General features: G+C 47.2%; 1 protein-coding gene across 1 annotated transcript in view; it reads left to right on the top strand.

Moving 5' to 3' along the window:
• The window catches only part of MTHFD1L (methylenetetrahydrofolate dehydrogenase (NADP+ dependent) 1 like), a 200,012-nt gene that overhangs the window by 112,860 nt on the left and 71,454 nt on the right, over nucleotides 1-15,698 (top strand). Inside the window, exon 21 of the mRNA XM_056126017.1 lies at nucleotides 13,844-13,983. Coding sequence (XP_055981992.1) covers nucleotides 13,844-13,983 — 140 coding nt within the window. The remainder of the gene's footprint in view (nucleotides 1-13,843; nucleotides 13,984-15,698) is intronic.

Raw genomic sequence — 15,698 nt, 5'->3', positions numbered from 1 at the left:
TCCCCTGCGCTTTTCTCAAGGCTGAGCCAGTTCTGGACACAAGGTCAGTCTGCAGATTCGTGGGATGAAGGAGTGAGGAAGAGGCGAGTCAGCGGAGGATTTGTTCTTGGATCATTCCAAAGTGAGACCCGAACCAAACTCAGCTGAAAGTCCGGTCCCCGGGCTTCCGGAGGAGAGAGAGCAATCATGGGTGCAGTTTCTTTTTTTGTTCTTTGCTGATGAAACACGCAACTTCCTCCCAGGGCAACTCTCCTTTCTACTCTGGAGCGTGGATGATGAAGAAAGCATTTCCTTTTTTTCTGTTTTTTGTTTTTTGCCTTTTGGGTCACACCCAGCAATGCTCAGGGTTTTTACCTCCTGGCTTTGCACTCAGGAATTACTCCTGGTGGTGCTCAGGGGACCATATGGGATGCTGGGATTCGAACCCTGGTCTCCCGCATGCAAGGCAAACGCCCTACCCGCTGCACTATCGCTCCAGCCCTGGAGAAAGCATTTCAAGGGCCCCATCTGTTTTCTTCCTCCCAGTGCTCTTTCCAATAGCCCATTTCTAATGATCCATGGATTTTAGAGGCAGAAGTTATTTTGGAAAGATGTCAAAGAACAGCAGCCTCCTTTTCAAATTGCTTTGCTTTCTTTGTGGTTTTTTGCCTCAGATGTAAACAGGAATCGTGGGTCCTCTCCACGGGATTCACTGGTTTTGTTCAGCTTAATTCTTCTTTTGTTTGTTTAGTTTGGGGGCTACACCTGGCGATACCCAAGGCTTATTCCTGATTCTGCACGTAGAAATCACTTCTGACCAGGGCTTAGGGGACCATTTGGGGCCCTGTGGGGACCAACCTAGGTCAGCCCCATGCAAGGCAAGCGCCCTGCCCATTGTACTGTTGCCTCTGGCCCCTAAACTAAATTTTTTCTTCCTCAGAGGGAACAAAACTGTTCTGGTCCCTGGAAATTTTTATTGGCCAAGATGGTCCTTACATTGGGTTGGAGTGATAGTACAGCGGGTAGGGTGTTTGCCTTACATGCAGCTGACCCAAGTTGAATCCCCGGCATCCCATGTGGTCCTCCGAGCACCACCAGCAGTAATTCCTGAGTGCAGAGCCAGCACTAACCCCTGAGCATTACTGGGTGTGACTCAAAAAAAAAAAAAGATGGTCCTAACATTAAACTGAATTCTTTTAAGATCCAACACCACCATTGAGTTAGGGGAGATTTCATTGGTCAGGGATACACACCTAAGCTAGGACCAGATTCAATCCTTGGCACTACCTAACCTTTCCCATCCCCCCAAAGACCCCTGCCCCAAGTCCTTCCAGACGTGGCCCTGGTGAACCACAGCACCATCAGACCTAAGCTCTTACTGCAAAATTATCACAAATTTCATGCCAAATTGTGCATTCTTGACCACAGGAAGTGGGTGTGACCATTATGTGAAATGTTTTGTTCTTTTTTCAAATTTGTGGTGGTATTCATTAGGGACAGGGAACCGGGGATGGGGGGGCAGGGGCTGACAATCATGCAATGAAATATAGGAGTGGTGGTGGTGGGAGTTGTGAGCACTGCTGGGGAGCCCTTCCCCACCTCATTCCCTCAATGAATGAAGAAAGAAAATCATCCAACACCACTGGTAGGTCTTAGGCTCATCCCATCCCCTGCACAGGCAAATAAAGAAGGGACCTTCAGACCACTGTTTTTTTTCCCCCCCCCCCCCACACCCAGGAATACCACCATATGCTCCCCCACAGCCCCGTTGGGTGGGGCCAGGCCTGAACAATCACTAATTTCTTTGAGGGGGGATGGGGGGGGCGGGTTGAGCCGTACCTGACAATGCTCAGGGGTTACTCCTGGCTCTGCGCTGAGGAATTACTCTATTACTATTATTACTATTATTACTCTATTACTATTACTCTATTACTGGGGACTCTTTGGGATGTTGAAGATCAAACCTAGGTCAGCCACGTCCAGGGCAAGCACCCTACCTGCTCTACGATTCTTCTGATCCCGGGATGACTAACTTCTTAAGACAAGTGAGGGGGAGGGGCGGTTTCCCCTCTCAGACACTAAATCTCCAAGGAAACAATCTGGGCTTGAGGGCATTTCCAGTCCCAGCCAAGTCATGCGTGCATACATAATCATGCACGCAGAATGTTAATTCTTAGGTATCAATTCAGCTTCCTCTGTGTGTGACCTGGATATTTCTCCCCTGTGTTTCTTTTCTTAAATTCGGATTATAGTCTAGGTATTGAGCTTTTTGCAACATTAAAAAGCTAGCCGCCCCCCCCCCCCCCCCCCACACACACACACCTTTACCTTAAAATTCCCTGCCTACATCATTTGGTCAATGTATTGTCAAACATGTTTTCCTTCTGTGTCTTAATTTCCTCTTCCACAATAGAAACCAGGGGAATATCGGCATGTTTATTTTTAGCCCAGTGATCCCAGTTTCACTTGCTGGGTTTCTTAGACTTGTAAAAGAAAAAAAAGCTATTACAGGTGTGCTCATGTTGTTTTTCTCTGGAGACATTTGCGATAAAACATTTCTAATCTTTTGGTGTTTACTTTCTTTTCTTTTTTTGGGTTTGCTTTCACCAATAGCTCCAAGAAAAATGTTCCATTTCATCTTTCCGTTGTTTCAGGTGAGGGACTGTTGCTACCAGAGCCTGTTAGCGATGGTCTGTTTCGAGTTCTCCTTGAGTCCGGTTCTAGGAACTTCTACAGAGCTCCTCTGTCCCCAGGCAGTCTCCCTTGGTTTCAGCTGTTGGCTGCAATTGTGAGGCTTGCTCTGTGACATTAAGCGAAAGCGTCTGATCCCTGGGAGAAGAGGGGAGCTATTTGGATAATGGGTGTATGAATTTCATTCCATTGGATTTTTAGAAGCAACATGAAAAATGAGATGTTTAATTTAATTTGCATTTGCATTTTTTCCCCAGAATTAAATTTCACTCTGATCAAAATCACTTTGCAAGCCAGGATGATTCACGAGGGTTCTGAAGATTGGAAACCCTTTTCTGTAACGAATTAACTCTGTAGAGGAAGGAGATCTGAGGTCTTCACACAAGAACACATCTAAATGGTAGTTTAGTTTAGTTTAGTTTAGGTTACTGGTGTTTTCAAAGCTGTTGAAAATATGTGTCCCCTTTTACACTTGGTTCCTGGCTTTTTTTTTTTTTTGGCTTTGGCTTTTTGGGTCACACCCAGCGATGCTCAGGGGTTCCTCCTGGTCTGCACTCAGGAATTACTCCTGGCGGTGCTCTGGGGACCATATGTGATGCTGGGAATTGAACTCGCGTCAGCTGTGTGCAAGGCAAATGCCTACCCACTGTGCTATCACTCCAGCTCCTTCACTTCTTTTCTTTACCTGTCCCCCAAAAAATCCACTGGGGCTTTCCTGAACATTCTACAATACAGCTCAACTTCCTCCCTCTCTCTCTCTCTTTTCCTGCCTTTTCCTGCTAATAATAAAGACCCAGTCAATTTGTTCTCCTTTGTGGAAATTTAACCCTAAGATCCTAAGATATTTAATAAAACCAAAGAGGAGCTCAGATTAAATAGCAAATTCCAAACAAGTGGATAAGATTTGATTTTGTTTTTTTGGGTTTTTTTTTTTGGCGGGGGGGGGGTGGGGCGGCGAGAAGCAAAACTTGATAGACTCAAGATGACTTGGCTTCTCCAAATTGCTGTGTTCTAAATCCAGGTCCGTGTTTCATGTGTTGGTAATGCTGCTCTGTCCCTGTTGTTCACTGAATGATTCAGCTGGTTTCCTTTCCTTCTAGTAACTGAAAAACTAATGAGAATCCTCAAGGGGTAGCCCCACCTTGAGCTCAAGTTCAGACTCCGTGCGCTTCTGTGACTTTGAACCCGACTCGCTCTGTGCTTGTCTGCCGACAGCTGCAGCTCAAGAGGTGTTTTCACGAGACAGAAAGGGCCCGTTGGAAAAGTCGATTTTCCATTCCCTTGCTGTTCAGGAATTATATTATCCTAGTCCAGCCTGGCCTGTGCCTTGTGTCTTCTTGCACAAAGATTTGCTCTTTAGTTTTGATTGGTTGTAAGAAAGTCAAGTTCTGAATTCATGGCAGCCTTCATTTCTCCCTTGGGTCTCCAGAAATCCTTCTGAGGGTTCAGTTGGCCGGGGCTGCTCCGTGCTGACAGATTTCTTATCTCGACCTTTCTCGAGCTACACAGATGGCGCTGGTCATAGGACTGTTTTTTCTCTGGGACCTCGAACAATTCATAAATTCCTGTTCATGTCCGGAAGTAATAGGATACCGAATGTGTTGTGCATTTGATATGTATGTGTGTGGAAGGGGAAATTATTACCCTTATAAGTGACTCTGAAACCCGAAAGGTCTGATCTTTTTGAGGATACCTGGAGTCTGGAGTCCCAGACTGACCTCGCAAGGTGGAAATTCACTCTGCAATGATGGTGATGATGTTCAGGTATGTCAAGTAGCCAGAGACTCAAGGAAGGAACTGGTTCCCTCCGTGCCTCCATTTAACTCCACTCAGTCCTGGGGAGTTTGATCCCTGGTATAAATGCAAAGATGAGAATCTCAGATCTAAAACTGTGCTGCCTTTTCTCCGGGTGCATTTACGGCAACAGGAAGCTGCAGTTTGGGTGCGGGAAGGAGGCAGCGGAAACTCAAGCTGGAGATTAAGACTTTCTTCAACCAGCAATGGGAAGGGCATACCTAGCTGAGAAGTTTGGGGGTCTGGCTCATTCCGTTGGGAACTCGTCAGTTGTCATTTGCACACGCGCTAATTAGACACAGACACACACACACCCTCAGAGAACATTTGGTTCTGAGGGGTTGGATTATAGAGCATCCTTGGGTTTCCCTGGTGGTGCGGATTCAGACAGTAGAACTGAGACCACCGAGATGTCCCCTGGACCAGGATATCTGCAATGTTGCTTTGAAAACCAAGAGCTAGGAGAGGATTGTGAGTCATAATCCCCTTATCAAGTGATCATGGGAGGGGGCGGAGGGGAGAACACACACACACACACACACACACACACATAAACTGAAGGGGAGAGAGAAAGAGTCAGTGGCCCTAGAAAGTAGAGCAATGATTAGAAAATATCTGAACGGCTCCCGGAGTTCAGCAAAGGACTCATATGTCAAAATACTAGTGTTTAGCAGACCTGGATGAGGCGTGAGAAATGCTGTGTGATTGGATGGGTGTTGACAAGAGAGCATGTGTAGAAGGAGGTTAAACCGGACATAGACGGTGGTTACAGTTCCAGCTCTATCGCTCAGATCTGTGGGACCTCAGAGAAAAAAAAGTTAAATGTTCTCCGCTTTCCCTGTCTATTCTCAAAAGGAGGGCGGGAGGTATGTCGCAGAAGGTGTGTCACCAGTAGCATGGAGTGAAATGGGGACATCTGTCCTGATCGACTGAGCACATGCCTACTTGGGGCTCCCGAAATCTAATAATTAGCATGGCATTCCCCACCTTTGATATTTCCCACCAGAGTCCTAGTGGAAAGGCTGATCCTGTCTGTCCTTCATGCTGTCTGTCCCACATGCTGTCCTATGTTGAGTTTTCTTGCCCATCCCTCCTGCGTCCTCTGGAAAGTGGTGCCACAGTCACCCCTGGACTGGGCTTGGCAGCATCAGTAGCTGGCCAGCTGTACTGAACGCACTTTGCAAGGTGTAGAACAGAACTTTTACTGTGTCTATTCTTATTTCAGGATCTTATAGCTTATCAGGGTAGGTGAACAACAATAATCACCTGCCAATCTTGAGCAGTTCTTTAGCATCTGATGCGTGTGTGTGACCTTTTCAGAGTCTCTGGAATGTACAAGGCTTCTTGGCATGCTTGAGTGTCTAAATCTTTTGGGGATGTGGGGGGCTGGGGGAACATTGGATAGATTAAACTGGCTCTGAATTGCCCCAGGCATTAAAAATTGCTCAACAGCTTCCCTGTCTCTTTTTGCTAAAAATTATTACAGGTATCACCATGTACCCCCTGTCCCCATAGACACACACACAGAGTGGAAGGAAGAGAACCACAGAGAATCCCAGATCAAAACCTTTGAGTCCCGTAAGAGTTGTAGATTATCTTTTCTGTGATTCCATGGAAATGGGTTCAGTAAGAATGCAAGAACATGGGAACACGCAGAAATAAATGTGAAGTTTTCAACATCAGATGATCCTGGGTCCAGATAAATAAATGAGGAAGAAGTTTAAAGTTCCAAAGGGAATACCAGTAGGAAAAGGTGAAAAGGAAGGGGTGAAAGATGTCCTCTTTGGCATGAGAAGCGGCAGCTGGAAGGATGGGGTGAGGGGCTGTCTGCTCTCTAAATGCAAACACAAGACATTGGTGATTGTTTAGAGGTCATGGGTCATCATTCATGACTGATTGAGAAGACACGAAGCTAGTTCCTACATTCTGGGGTATTTGGGTTAGAATTCCAGGAACCCCCAAGGAGGAAAGCATGCATTATCCCGAAACTTCCCTCAGAGATTCAGAATTTTAGCCATATGTTAGAGGATCTACTTGGGAAGGGAGGAATGCCACCCCTGACCCCAAGTTAGCAGATTCATGATTGCTTTAAAATCCTCATTGTTTGGGTATAAGAGATAGTACAGGGGTCAAGGTGCATGCCTGGCATGAGGCCAGCCCTGGATCCAACCCCAGCACAACGTATGTATGTTCCTTCACGCACCACCAGGCACATCATTCCTGAGTTACAGAGCCAGGAAGTTCCTGAGGTCTCTGGGCATGGCCCCAACACTTCCCCCCCCCAAAAATTTTAATGATGAGAATTATTTTTTTGGCTTTTTGGGTCACACCCGGCGATGCACAGGGGTTACTCCTGGCTCTGCACTCAGGAATTACTCCTGGTGGTGCTCCGGGTACCATATGGAATGCTAGGAATCGAACCCGGGTCCACCACATGCAAAGCAAATGCCTACCCGCTGTGCTATCTCTCCAACCCTGAGGAAAAAAATTTTAATTGCTGCTTGTGATATGCCACAGTTGGAGACAGGATAGAATAATCTGAGAACAAAAGGGATCATCTCTTTGAAACGCTTTCTGGAAGGCTTCCCTAGACGTGCTTGCCAGGATGATTCAGTTGTTGCTGCTAATCCCATTTGTGGGTGCCATGGGCCTTTGGCGTGCCCTCCTAGAGGCTGCCAGGGTTTCCTGGGGTGGTTCCCGCCAGCAGAACCCAGAGCTATTTCCTGCTGCTGGTCACTCACAGTTCGTCCCGAGTCCAGGCCTTCCCACCCCGACCCACTGGCCCTTCTTTTTGGACAGTGGTGTGATTTGACGTCTGAATCCATCACTGCTCAGAATCAACCAACTGTTGCTCCGCTTCCAAGTCGGCATTTCCTGTTTTTGTTCGCGTTGTCATTTGCAAACACCCTCCCTCCTTTCCCTCGAATCCACTGCCACCAGGATTGCCAAGATAAGTCATTGATGTGGCATGTACAAACAGTTCCTCGCCAGCCTGATTCCAGGGCAGCTTTCACGGAGGAGTTGTCATCTTGTGCTTTTCAGGAAAGCTACGGCGAATGTGTGAGCTTGCTCCCCCACTGCAGAGCGAGTCTCCATAGGATTGCAACAGACCGTCTTGGTCAGCCGTCTCCGTCTTCAGTATGACCAAGCACAGCAAATACGACAAGGGAAGCCCATGCCTTATCTCAGATTGTTGCGAGTAGGCTGGAAGGATAGGACAGCAGGGAAAGATCTCGCTTTGCATGCAGTTAACTCAGCCTCAATCCCCAGCATTTCCTTTTTTTTTTTTTTAAGTGTGGAATACTTTTTTAATGAATCACCGTGAGACACAGTTACAGACTTACAAACTTTTGTGATTACGTTTCAGTCATACAATGATCGAGTACCTATCCCTCCACCAGTGCCCATTCTTCACCACCAATGTTCCCAGTGTCCCTCCCATCACCCCCAACCACCCCCCCCCCACTCCCCGCCTCTGTGGCAGGCACATTCCCTCTTTCTCTCTCCTTTTGGGGTGTTATGGTTTGCAATACAGGTAGTAAGTGGCCATCATGTTTGGTCTATAGTCTACTTTCAGCACGCTTCTCCCATCCTGAGCGAGCCCTCCAAGCATCATTCGCTTAGTGCTCCCTTCTCTAAATCCCCAGTATTTCGTATCTCTCCCCCAAGCCCTGCCTGGAGGGAGGGCAGAGTCACACGGTCAGTCCTGAGCACCTCTGGGTGTGGATATAGAAATCAACAAATAAATGGACTTTCAGGTCCCTGGGGAAGGGAACCCAAGGTTTTCTCTATAGCAATTCCCAGAATGTGTCTAAGACTCCGGCAGCTACTCCTGAGGGAACAAGCCTGTCCCTGTGTCCCCCTGTAGGGCTCAGAACGGGACCCTTACACTCTACCTGATGCTTTTCCAGGCTTACGGGCTGATGGGCTCACCTGCCACAGCCCGCCTCGTAGTGACGCTTACACACGCCCTCCTCATTTCCGTGTTCTCTGCTCGTTCGCAGAAGGGAATGTCCTGACCAACTCTGGGTGCGGGAATCTGACCCCGGAGCCTGTTTTCCCCCACCCGAGTTTCCTCTGTGTTGGAAGCGCAGGGCCTGCACCTTTCGTCCTGTATCCTGTTTTCCTCCCTCGCTGAAGGTCCCGTTCTGCTACTTTCTTTGGGGAACATCCAACAGGTCACTTCAACTATGAGATGAAGCTGATCTCATCTATAGAGACAGACATTCTTTATGTTTTTTATTTTTTCCCATTTGGCGGGGAGCCTGGATGTAACTCCAAAGCAGGGAACAGGAGACTGTTCCATCCTGGAACTGGACCAGCTGGCCCTGCAGTCCTGGGGGTGGCCCCTGGATTGCTCGGACTCGTCCAGTGCTGGACCCAGGTATACTGGCTTGAGAGATGCACAGTGCCAAGGACAAAATTCAATGCCTTGTACATGTAGAGTTGCCCCCTCCTCGCCAAACATCTCCCCAGCATCCTTCACTTTGGGTCATCATTGATACCACGTCTCGCTTCTGAGCGTATGTGTTCATTCATGCGCTTGTGTTCCCCGGGCGCTCTCTGGTGCTGAGGCCACCTTGTTCAATATAACGATGAACAGGAGAAGGTCCCTGCCCTCCTAGTGGGCACCGACCCGGGTATCTGACTCGAATGCTGCCTGCTGTGGAGATGGAGCTCCCAGAGGGCTCAGAACGGCCCACAAGTGCCTGCCAGGAAATGGGACGAGGTGTTGACGAAGTCAAGAGGGGAGCAAGGAATGTTCCACAAGAGAGGCAGAGATGGCAAGGGACTCTCTCGTGGGCTGGCCCGGAAGCTTCTCTTACAACAGTTTAACATCCGTCGGAGAGAGTGAGGAAGATGCAGGTAGCAGTGTGTGGACGGGGTTCCTTTAGGTGACATTGGGGTTCCCACTGACTGGAAATTAGATGGCGGGGAACTGATGTTGTGCATGAATGGGAGGGACGGAGAGGAAAATTGGAGTTTGCAGCTTTTTCAAGGGAAGTAAATGATAGAAAATAAAATAAGCTATTTATAGACCTATCAATGCTAAACATACACACACATACACACACACACATACACACACATACACACACGCACACACACATATACACATGTACACATGCACACAGATTTTGGTCACTTGGTTCCAGACTCTCTGGGCTGGTCAGACGAGAGAACAGATCTTGCTATTAGAAACCCGGCCTTCTCTGTCCTTCACCCCTGGTACCTCTTCCCTCTGTCAGCTGCTTTCTGCCATGCTCTCCTTCCTCCCTCCTGCTCCCACCCCACCCCAACCCACCCCACCCCTTCACACCTTCTATCTCTCTGATCTTCAGAGTGTGGCATCCTTGTGACCCTCAAACTTCCACAGGCAAAACTCCACCCTCAGTATTCTCCAGAGGGGTGGCAGATGGCTTCCCCACCTTTTCTTGGGGGAAGGGGATTGCAGAGGGATGGGGAGTGTGCTAGAGGGGCTGAACCTTAAGATACTTCCACAAGGAAAATGCCTGGACACAGCAGGAATCGAGCCAGTGCTGAAGAGCAGGAAAGGGCGTCTAGCATGTGGAGATTTGTTATTTTAGTAACAATGAATGCCCTCCCTCCAGTTCTGTGAATTCCAGCTCTACATCCCCTCCACCTCCCCAAAAAAAAAAAAAAATTAGCTCAGCACCTTACTTCGCATGTGTTATCAACTTGTGAGTCCTCCTCACAAGCTGAGCGAGAACGTTGGAGTCATCAGTTTAAGTGCCTCACCAAGCCTGCTCATCTGGGAGGAGTCGGTCCAGCCAGCCTCTCTCTGCGGATCTGGGCTTCTCCCAAGTGGGACCTGCCATCCGATCCAAGACCATGTTATCTATGTCACCCCCACCCCACCCCCACTGTGCCCCCATCTGGATTATCCTTTGGCAAAGCCAACCGAATGCTTCTTCCCTGTGGTTTACCATGCCTGGCGAGAGTTCACATTTGTTTTTCCGGGCATACCCCCAAGAGTAGGAGGGCCGCCGCCGTCAACTTTTGACCATTCTCATAGAATCTCCAGTTTGCCCCAAATCCTATGTAAGGAGGAGTATCTTATACTGCTTTAAGTTATTCTGCTATATCGCTTACTCAAAGAAAATACCGCAAAGGATAACATGACTTGGAACCATCATCATTCCAAGCTGAATATTTTTAAAGGAATATTTTACAGTTTGTCAAACGTATATCAACAATCATAAAATATTTTAGATCCTCTGGCTCAATAGGCTCACCCTTGGGAATTTATTCCAAGAATATGATTTGAAAGAGGTTAAAGCTCATATGTACAGATACTTTGCAGTGTTATTTATCTTGGAAAGAACCCAAATGGCTAATAACAGGAGAATAGTTTTGTAAATCTTGGTACAGTCACTGAACAAGATTTTAAGCTGCCATGGACAGTCATAAATTTTGAAAGTTTGTAGTGCAACAGGAAAACATAATTTTAAAGTAAAGGAGCAGACTACAAAATTTTGCCTATTTGCTAAAAATTATATGGGTTTATGAAGGACTGAAAGACAACCATAAAGAAATCGAGCAACTGGTTGATGTATTTACAGCTTGAAATTATGTGTGACATTTCATCATTTTTATTTCCTTAATTCTTCTTTAAAGATACGCATTCTGTGAATACGGGGCCAGATCTCTCCATTTATATTTTATGAAAAAAATTATCTTCATACTCTTTTTATTGTCAATTCTCCTCTGCCATAAATTATGGCCTCAGTTGTATGATCAGTATATAGAGTGTGGATTTCCTTTCTATTTAGTAAAGAAGTAGCATTTTTTAAAAATTTATTTATTTTTTTATTAATTCACCATGAGGTACAGTAACAAAAATTTCATGTTTGAACTTGGATCATACAGTCATCAAACACCCATCCCTTCACCAGTGCACGTTTTCCACCACCAAAATCCCCAGTAACTCCCTCTCCTCCATTCCAAACCTCCCCTGCCCTGTGTGGCAGAGGATTTGCAAAATACTCTTTCTCTACTTGCTGAAGCTATAGCACAGCGAGCAGGGCATTTGCCTTGCACACGGCCAACCCGGGTTTATTTCCTCCACCGCTCTCAGAAAGCCTGGCAAGCTACCGAGAGTATCTCACCCGCACGGCAAAGCCTGGCAAGCCACCCGTGACATATTCGATATGCCAAACACAGTAACAAGAAGTCTCACAATTTGTTGTGAGACGTTACTGGTGCTTGCTCGAGCAAATCGATGAACAACGGGAGGATAGTGCTACAGTGCTACAATATTTCGAGACGAGTCCTACCACCCCTCATACCTGCTGAAAAGGCAATCCCAGACAATGTGTTTTGTATTGCTTGTTAAGGATGCAATGTAATGCTCTAGGAATTCTAAGATTTTAATAATTAGGGTCTGAAGAAATCACTGCAGCATGTTGCTCAGGTCCGAGATTCGTTTGTGTGTCTCTGGATCGTGGCCGTGTGGGAGCTTGAGTAGACTGTGGGTGAAAGTCACACCATCTCAGAATCTCATCAGGGCAGGGGGAAGGAGGAGTGCCCCTCCTAGAGGGCAGGTGGAGGGACAACACCTGCCCCCGTCTCAAGCAGCTCAGCAAAGAGGGCCTATTGCAAAGTCCCTGGCCATCTCTGCCGCAAATTGCTCGGGCCCAAGATTCATTTGTGTGTCTGAAGTAGAATTTCTTTCCTAAAGAAGTATGTTCTCTCTCTCTCTCTCTTTTTTTTTTCTCTTTGGATCACACCTGGCTATGCACAAGGGTTACTCCTAGCTCACGCACTCAGGAATTAACTCCTGGCGGTGCCTGGGGACCATATGGGATGCTGGGAATCGAACCCGGGTCGGCCGTGTGCTAGGCAAACACCCTTCCCACTGTGTTATCGCTCCAGCTCCCTGTTCTCATTTTTTATAGTAGAATTTTTCATTTTTTAATTTTATTTTCTAAGTAGAATTTTTTTTTTTAATTTCTTTTCACTTGGAGGCCATTCCTGGCAGAGCTCAGAGCTTGCTCCTGGCTGTTTCCTTGGGAATCTCTCCTGGTGTGTTGGGGTGACCAGGTACAGTGCTGGGGATCCAGCCTGCATGCATCACATGTGAGGCAAGTGCCCTGTCCTCTGCACTGTCACCTCAGCCCAACTTTTATTTTTCTTAATTGAGGTAGCATTGGCTATATATATATATATTTTAGTATATAACTCATAAGTTTATTAAGTACTGGAAGATAACTCTTTTTTAATTTTTTAAATTTTATAAAGTATTTCACAATAATTTGATTACATTTAATATTCAAACACCAACCCCACCACCATTATACCTTCCCACCACCATATTTCAGATGTTTCCATTCCAAGCCCCAACCCCTTCCCCAAAGCCAAACCGAAGTAATAATATTTTTTGTATTGTTTGTTATGAAAAAAAAAAAAACCACTGAAAATGCTACAAAAAAGTTTCCTTAGGGGAAAGAGTGTGTAGATTGTTGTATTTCACCAGGGACCATTAAGCCCTTCCATAAGAGATCACTAACATGTTGTTAAAGGTTGAATGTAACATGCCTATATATATATTTCCCTCTGAATTTGGTTGCCTCCTATTGTGAACCTCATCAAATATGGTGCAGTACTTTTGCAGTATAACCAGGGAATCATCCAGTAATAGGTTCACTCGTGGGTGAGGTTCAACCCGAGCGTGTGGAGAGCAGCTGTGAGCGTGTTGGCAATTGAGTTCTGGAGGTTTTCGGCTGCCTAGGGCTGAGTCCCTTGGGGTGGGGAGGGGTCTCACCCACCCTCCTGCCGGGGCACCCCGAGTGAAACAGCCTGGCGTGGGGTCTGGCAGCATGGATATGGCCAGTGTCATGTTATCCTCCCTTCCGCGAGAGAAGGACATGTATCTCGAGGTAACATTGGCTTTCAGTCTGATTATGTCTGTTCTTTAGGGGCATAGTGTCAGCACAATGCTCCCAGCACCACAGTGCCACCAAGCTACTGCTCATAGGACCTTCCCTGTCCTTACCTCAGCACCCTCCACCCTTGACCCAGGAACCTTAGTCCCGTCCTGAGCATGTACACACCATCTCTGGGTGAGATCGTCTAGTATTTGTCCTTCTGACTTCAATCGCATGCTCTCCTCCGGTTCCGACTGAGTTGGGGCACGTTGCCTGGGGAGATCTATCTTTGTAGGGAATGTGGGGAGAACCTTCTAGAAGACAGCAGGAAACTCAGTCCCTTTCCTCACCCAAATACGAGCGAGCTGAGGGGGGCATGTGATCAGTGGGTCCTGATTTGGGGGTGGGGGGAACCTTTATTTTCACCATCCTCACCCGGACCTCCCTGTGTGTCTCAGATAATGACAAGTGTGTCATCTCATTCTCCACAGTCACGGAAGCAGGCTTCGGCGCGGATATCGGAATGGAGAAGTTCTTCAACATCAAGTGCCGCGCGTCGGGCCTGGTCCCCAACGTGGTGGTGCTGGTGGCCACGGTGCGAGCTCTGAAGATGCACGGAGGCGGCCCGAGTGTGAGTCCCCCCTGTCCCCGTTCACTGAGCACTTGGTCCGAGAAGGAAAGTGGGGCGGGATTGGAAAATGGCACTGAGTGAGGGATGAGCCCCTGGTTCCCTCCCTGGCATTCCCTCTCAGCATGAGAAGTTACAACTGAGCTTTGAAGCTCTCGGGGGTGCAGAGTAATGATGGTGTTCTAAAGTAAGGTGAGCTTCGGGGGGAGCTGGGGATAAGAGTGCAGAAGGGGGACTCTTGCCTTGTTCATGGCCAACCCTGGTTCCATCACCAGCAGCGTATAATAAGGTCCCTGAGCACCACCAGGGCTCAGCCCTGTGCACAGCTGGGTGTGGCCCAAGTCCCAATAAAAATATCAGTGAGATAAGGTGACTTTTCAAGTGTCCATGGTTTCAGTGAATTTAAGTTGAGAGTCACGCCCACACAGTTATTGGCAAAGAGTCTTTTGAAAAGGAGCATCCTTGGATCCTTTTAAGTGCTCAGCTTTCAATCTGGGGTGGGCTAGAGAGATAGCGCAGGTAGGGCACTGGCCTTCTATGTGGCCAACCCGGGCTCAGTCCCCGACAAACATATATGGTCCCCTAAGTACCATCAGAAGTGAGCCCTGAAAGCCCTAGGGGTGACCCTCAACCACCCTCCCCCCAAAAAAAAAACCAAAAAACTTGTATCTGGAACTTATATTTTATAACCTTGGGGACTGGAGCAATAGTACAGCAGGTAGGGCGTTTGCCTTGCACACGGCCGACACGGGTTCTATCCCCGGCATCCCATATGGTTCCCCAAGCACTGCTAGGAGTAATTCCTGAGTGCAGAGCTAGGAGTAACCCCTGAGCCTCACCAGGTGTAACCCAAAAAGCCAAAAAGAAAATTATAACCTTTGTAAAAGGATGATGATGTCCCCCATTCCTGCAGAGAAAACTTGACTTGGGTTGCTGAAGTCTCTTGGGGTCCCAAAAACCTAAAGGGAGAAAAATACATATTCCGTTTTACTCAAAAACACTTTTTGTTACAATCATTCCTTGAGTAACTTGAATCCACGCAGGGTCCGTTTTCAAAGACAATTCTACCATGTGAAATGTCTTGGAAATTCGTTTTGCACCGTGAGAAATTATAAAAACCAAAGGACTCAAGTACTAGAAAGTATTCTCCATGGCCTATTCTGGCCCAGGGTTTACAAAGACTGTTCAAGGTTTACAAAGACTGTTCTGAGGTGCAGAGAAACCGCACCTTTCTGCAGGGGACCTCTCACACCCAAACCAGGGGGGTCTTGAGTTTTTGTCCAATGTTTTGTTCTATTTCTTTTTTTTTAATTCTTATTTATTTTTTTTTAATTTTAATGAATCACCATGAGATATAATTACAGACTTACAAACTTGCGTGATTACGTTTTGGTCATACAGTGTTCGAGTACCCATCCCTCCACCTGTGCCCATTCTCCATCTCCAATGTTTCCAGTAGGTTCTGGGTGTTTTTTTTTTCCTCACACTCTAGTCTCTGTTTTCTAAAACTCTTTCAGGTGCTGTGTTGGGTTGGTTTGTTTGGGGGGCCACACCCGGTGGTACTCAAAGCATACTCTAGGCTTTATATTTAGGGATGACTTCTGGCAGGGCCCGGGTGACCAAATGGGGTCCAGGGATCAAGCCTCGCTCATGCAGAGCAGTGAGGTGTCCCCCCCGTCTCTCCATCCCTCTCCGCATGCCCAAGCCTGTTCTCATCT

The sequence above is a fragment of the Sorex fumeus genome, unplaced genomic scaffold (genome assembly GCF_029834395.1).
Source record: "Sorex fumeus unplaced genomic scaffold, SorFum_2.1 ptg000061l, whole genome shotgun sequence".
NCBI lineage: Eukaryota > Metazoa > Chordata > Mammalia > Eulipotyphla > Soricidae > Sorex > Sorex fumeus.
The sequence above is the reverse complement of the archived record's forward strand: the minus strand, read 5'-3'. Positions and strand labels throughout refer to the sequence as shown.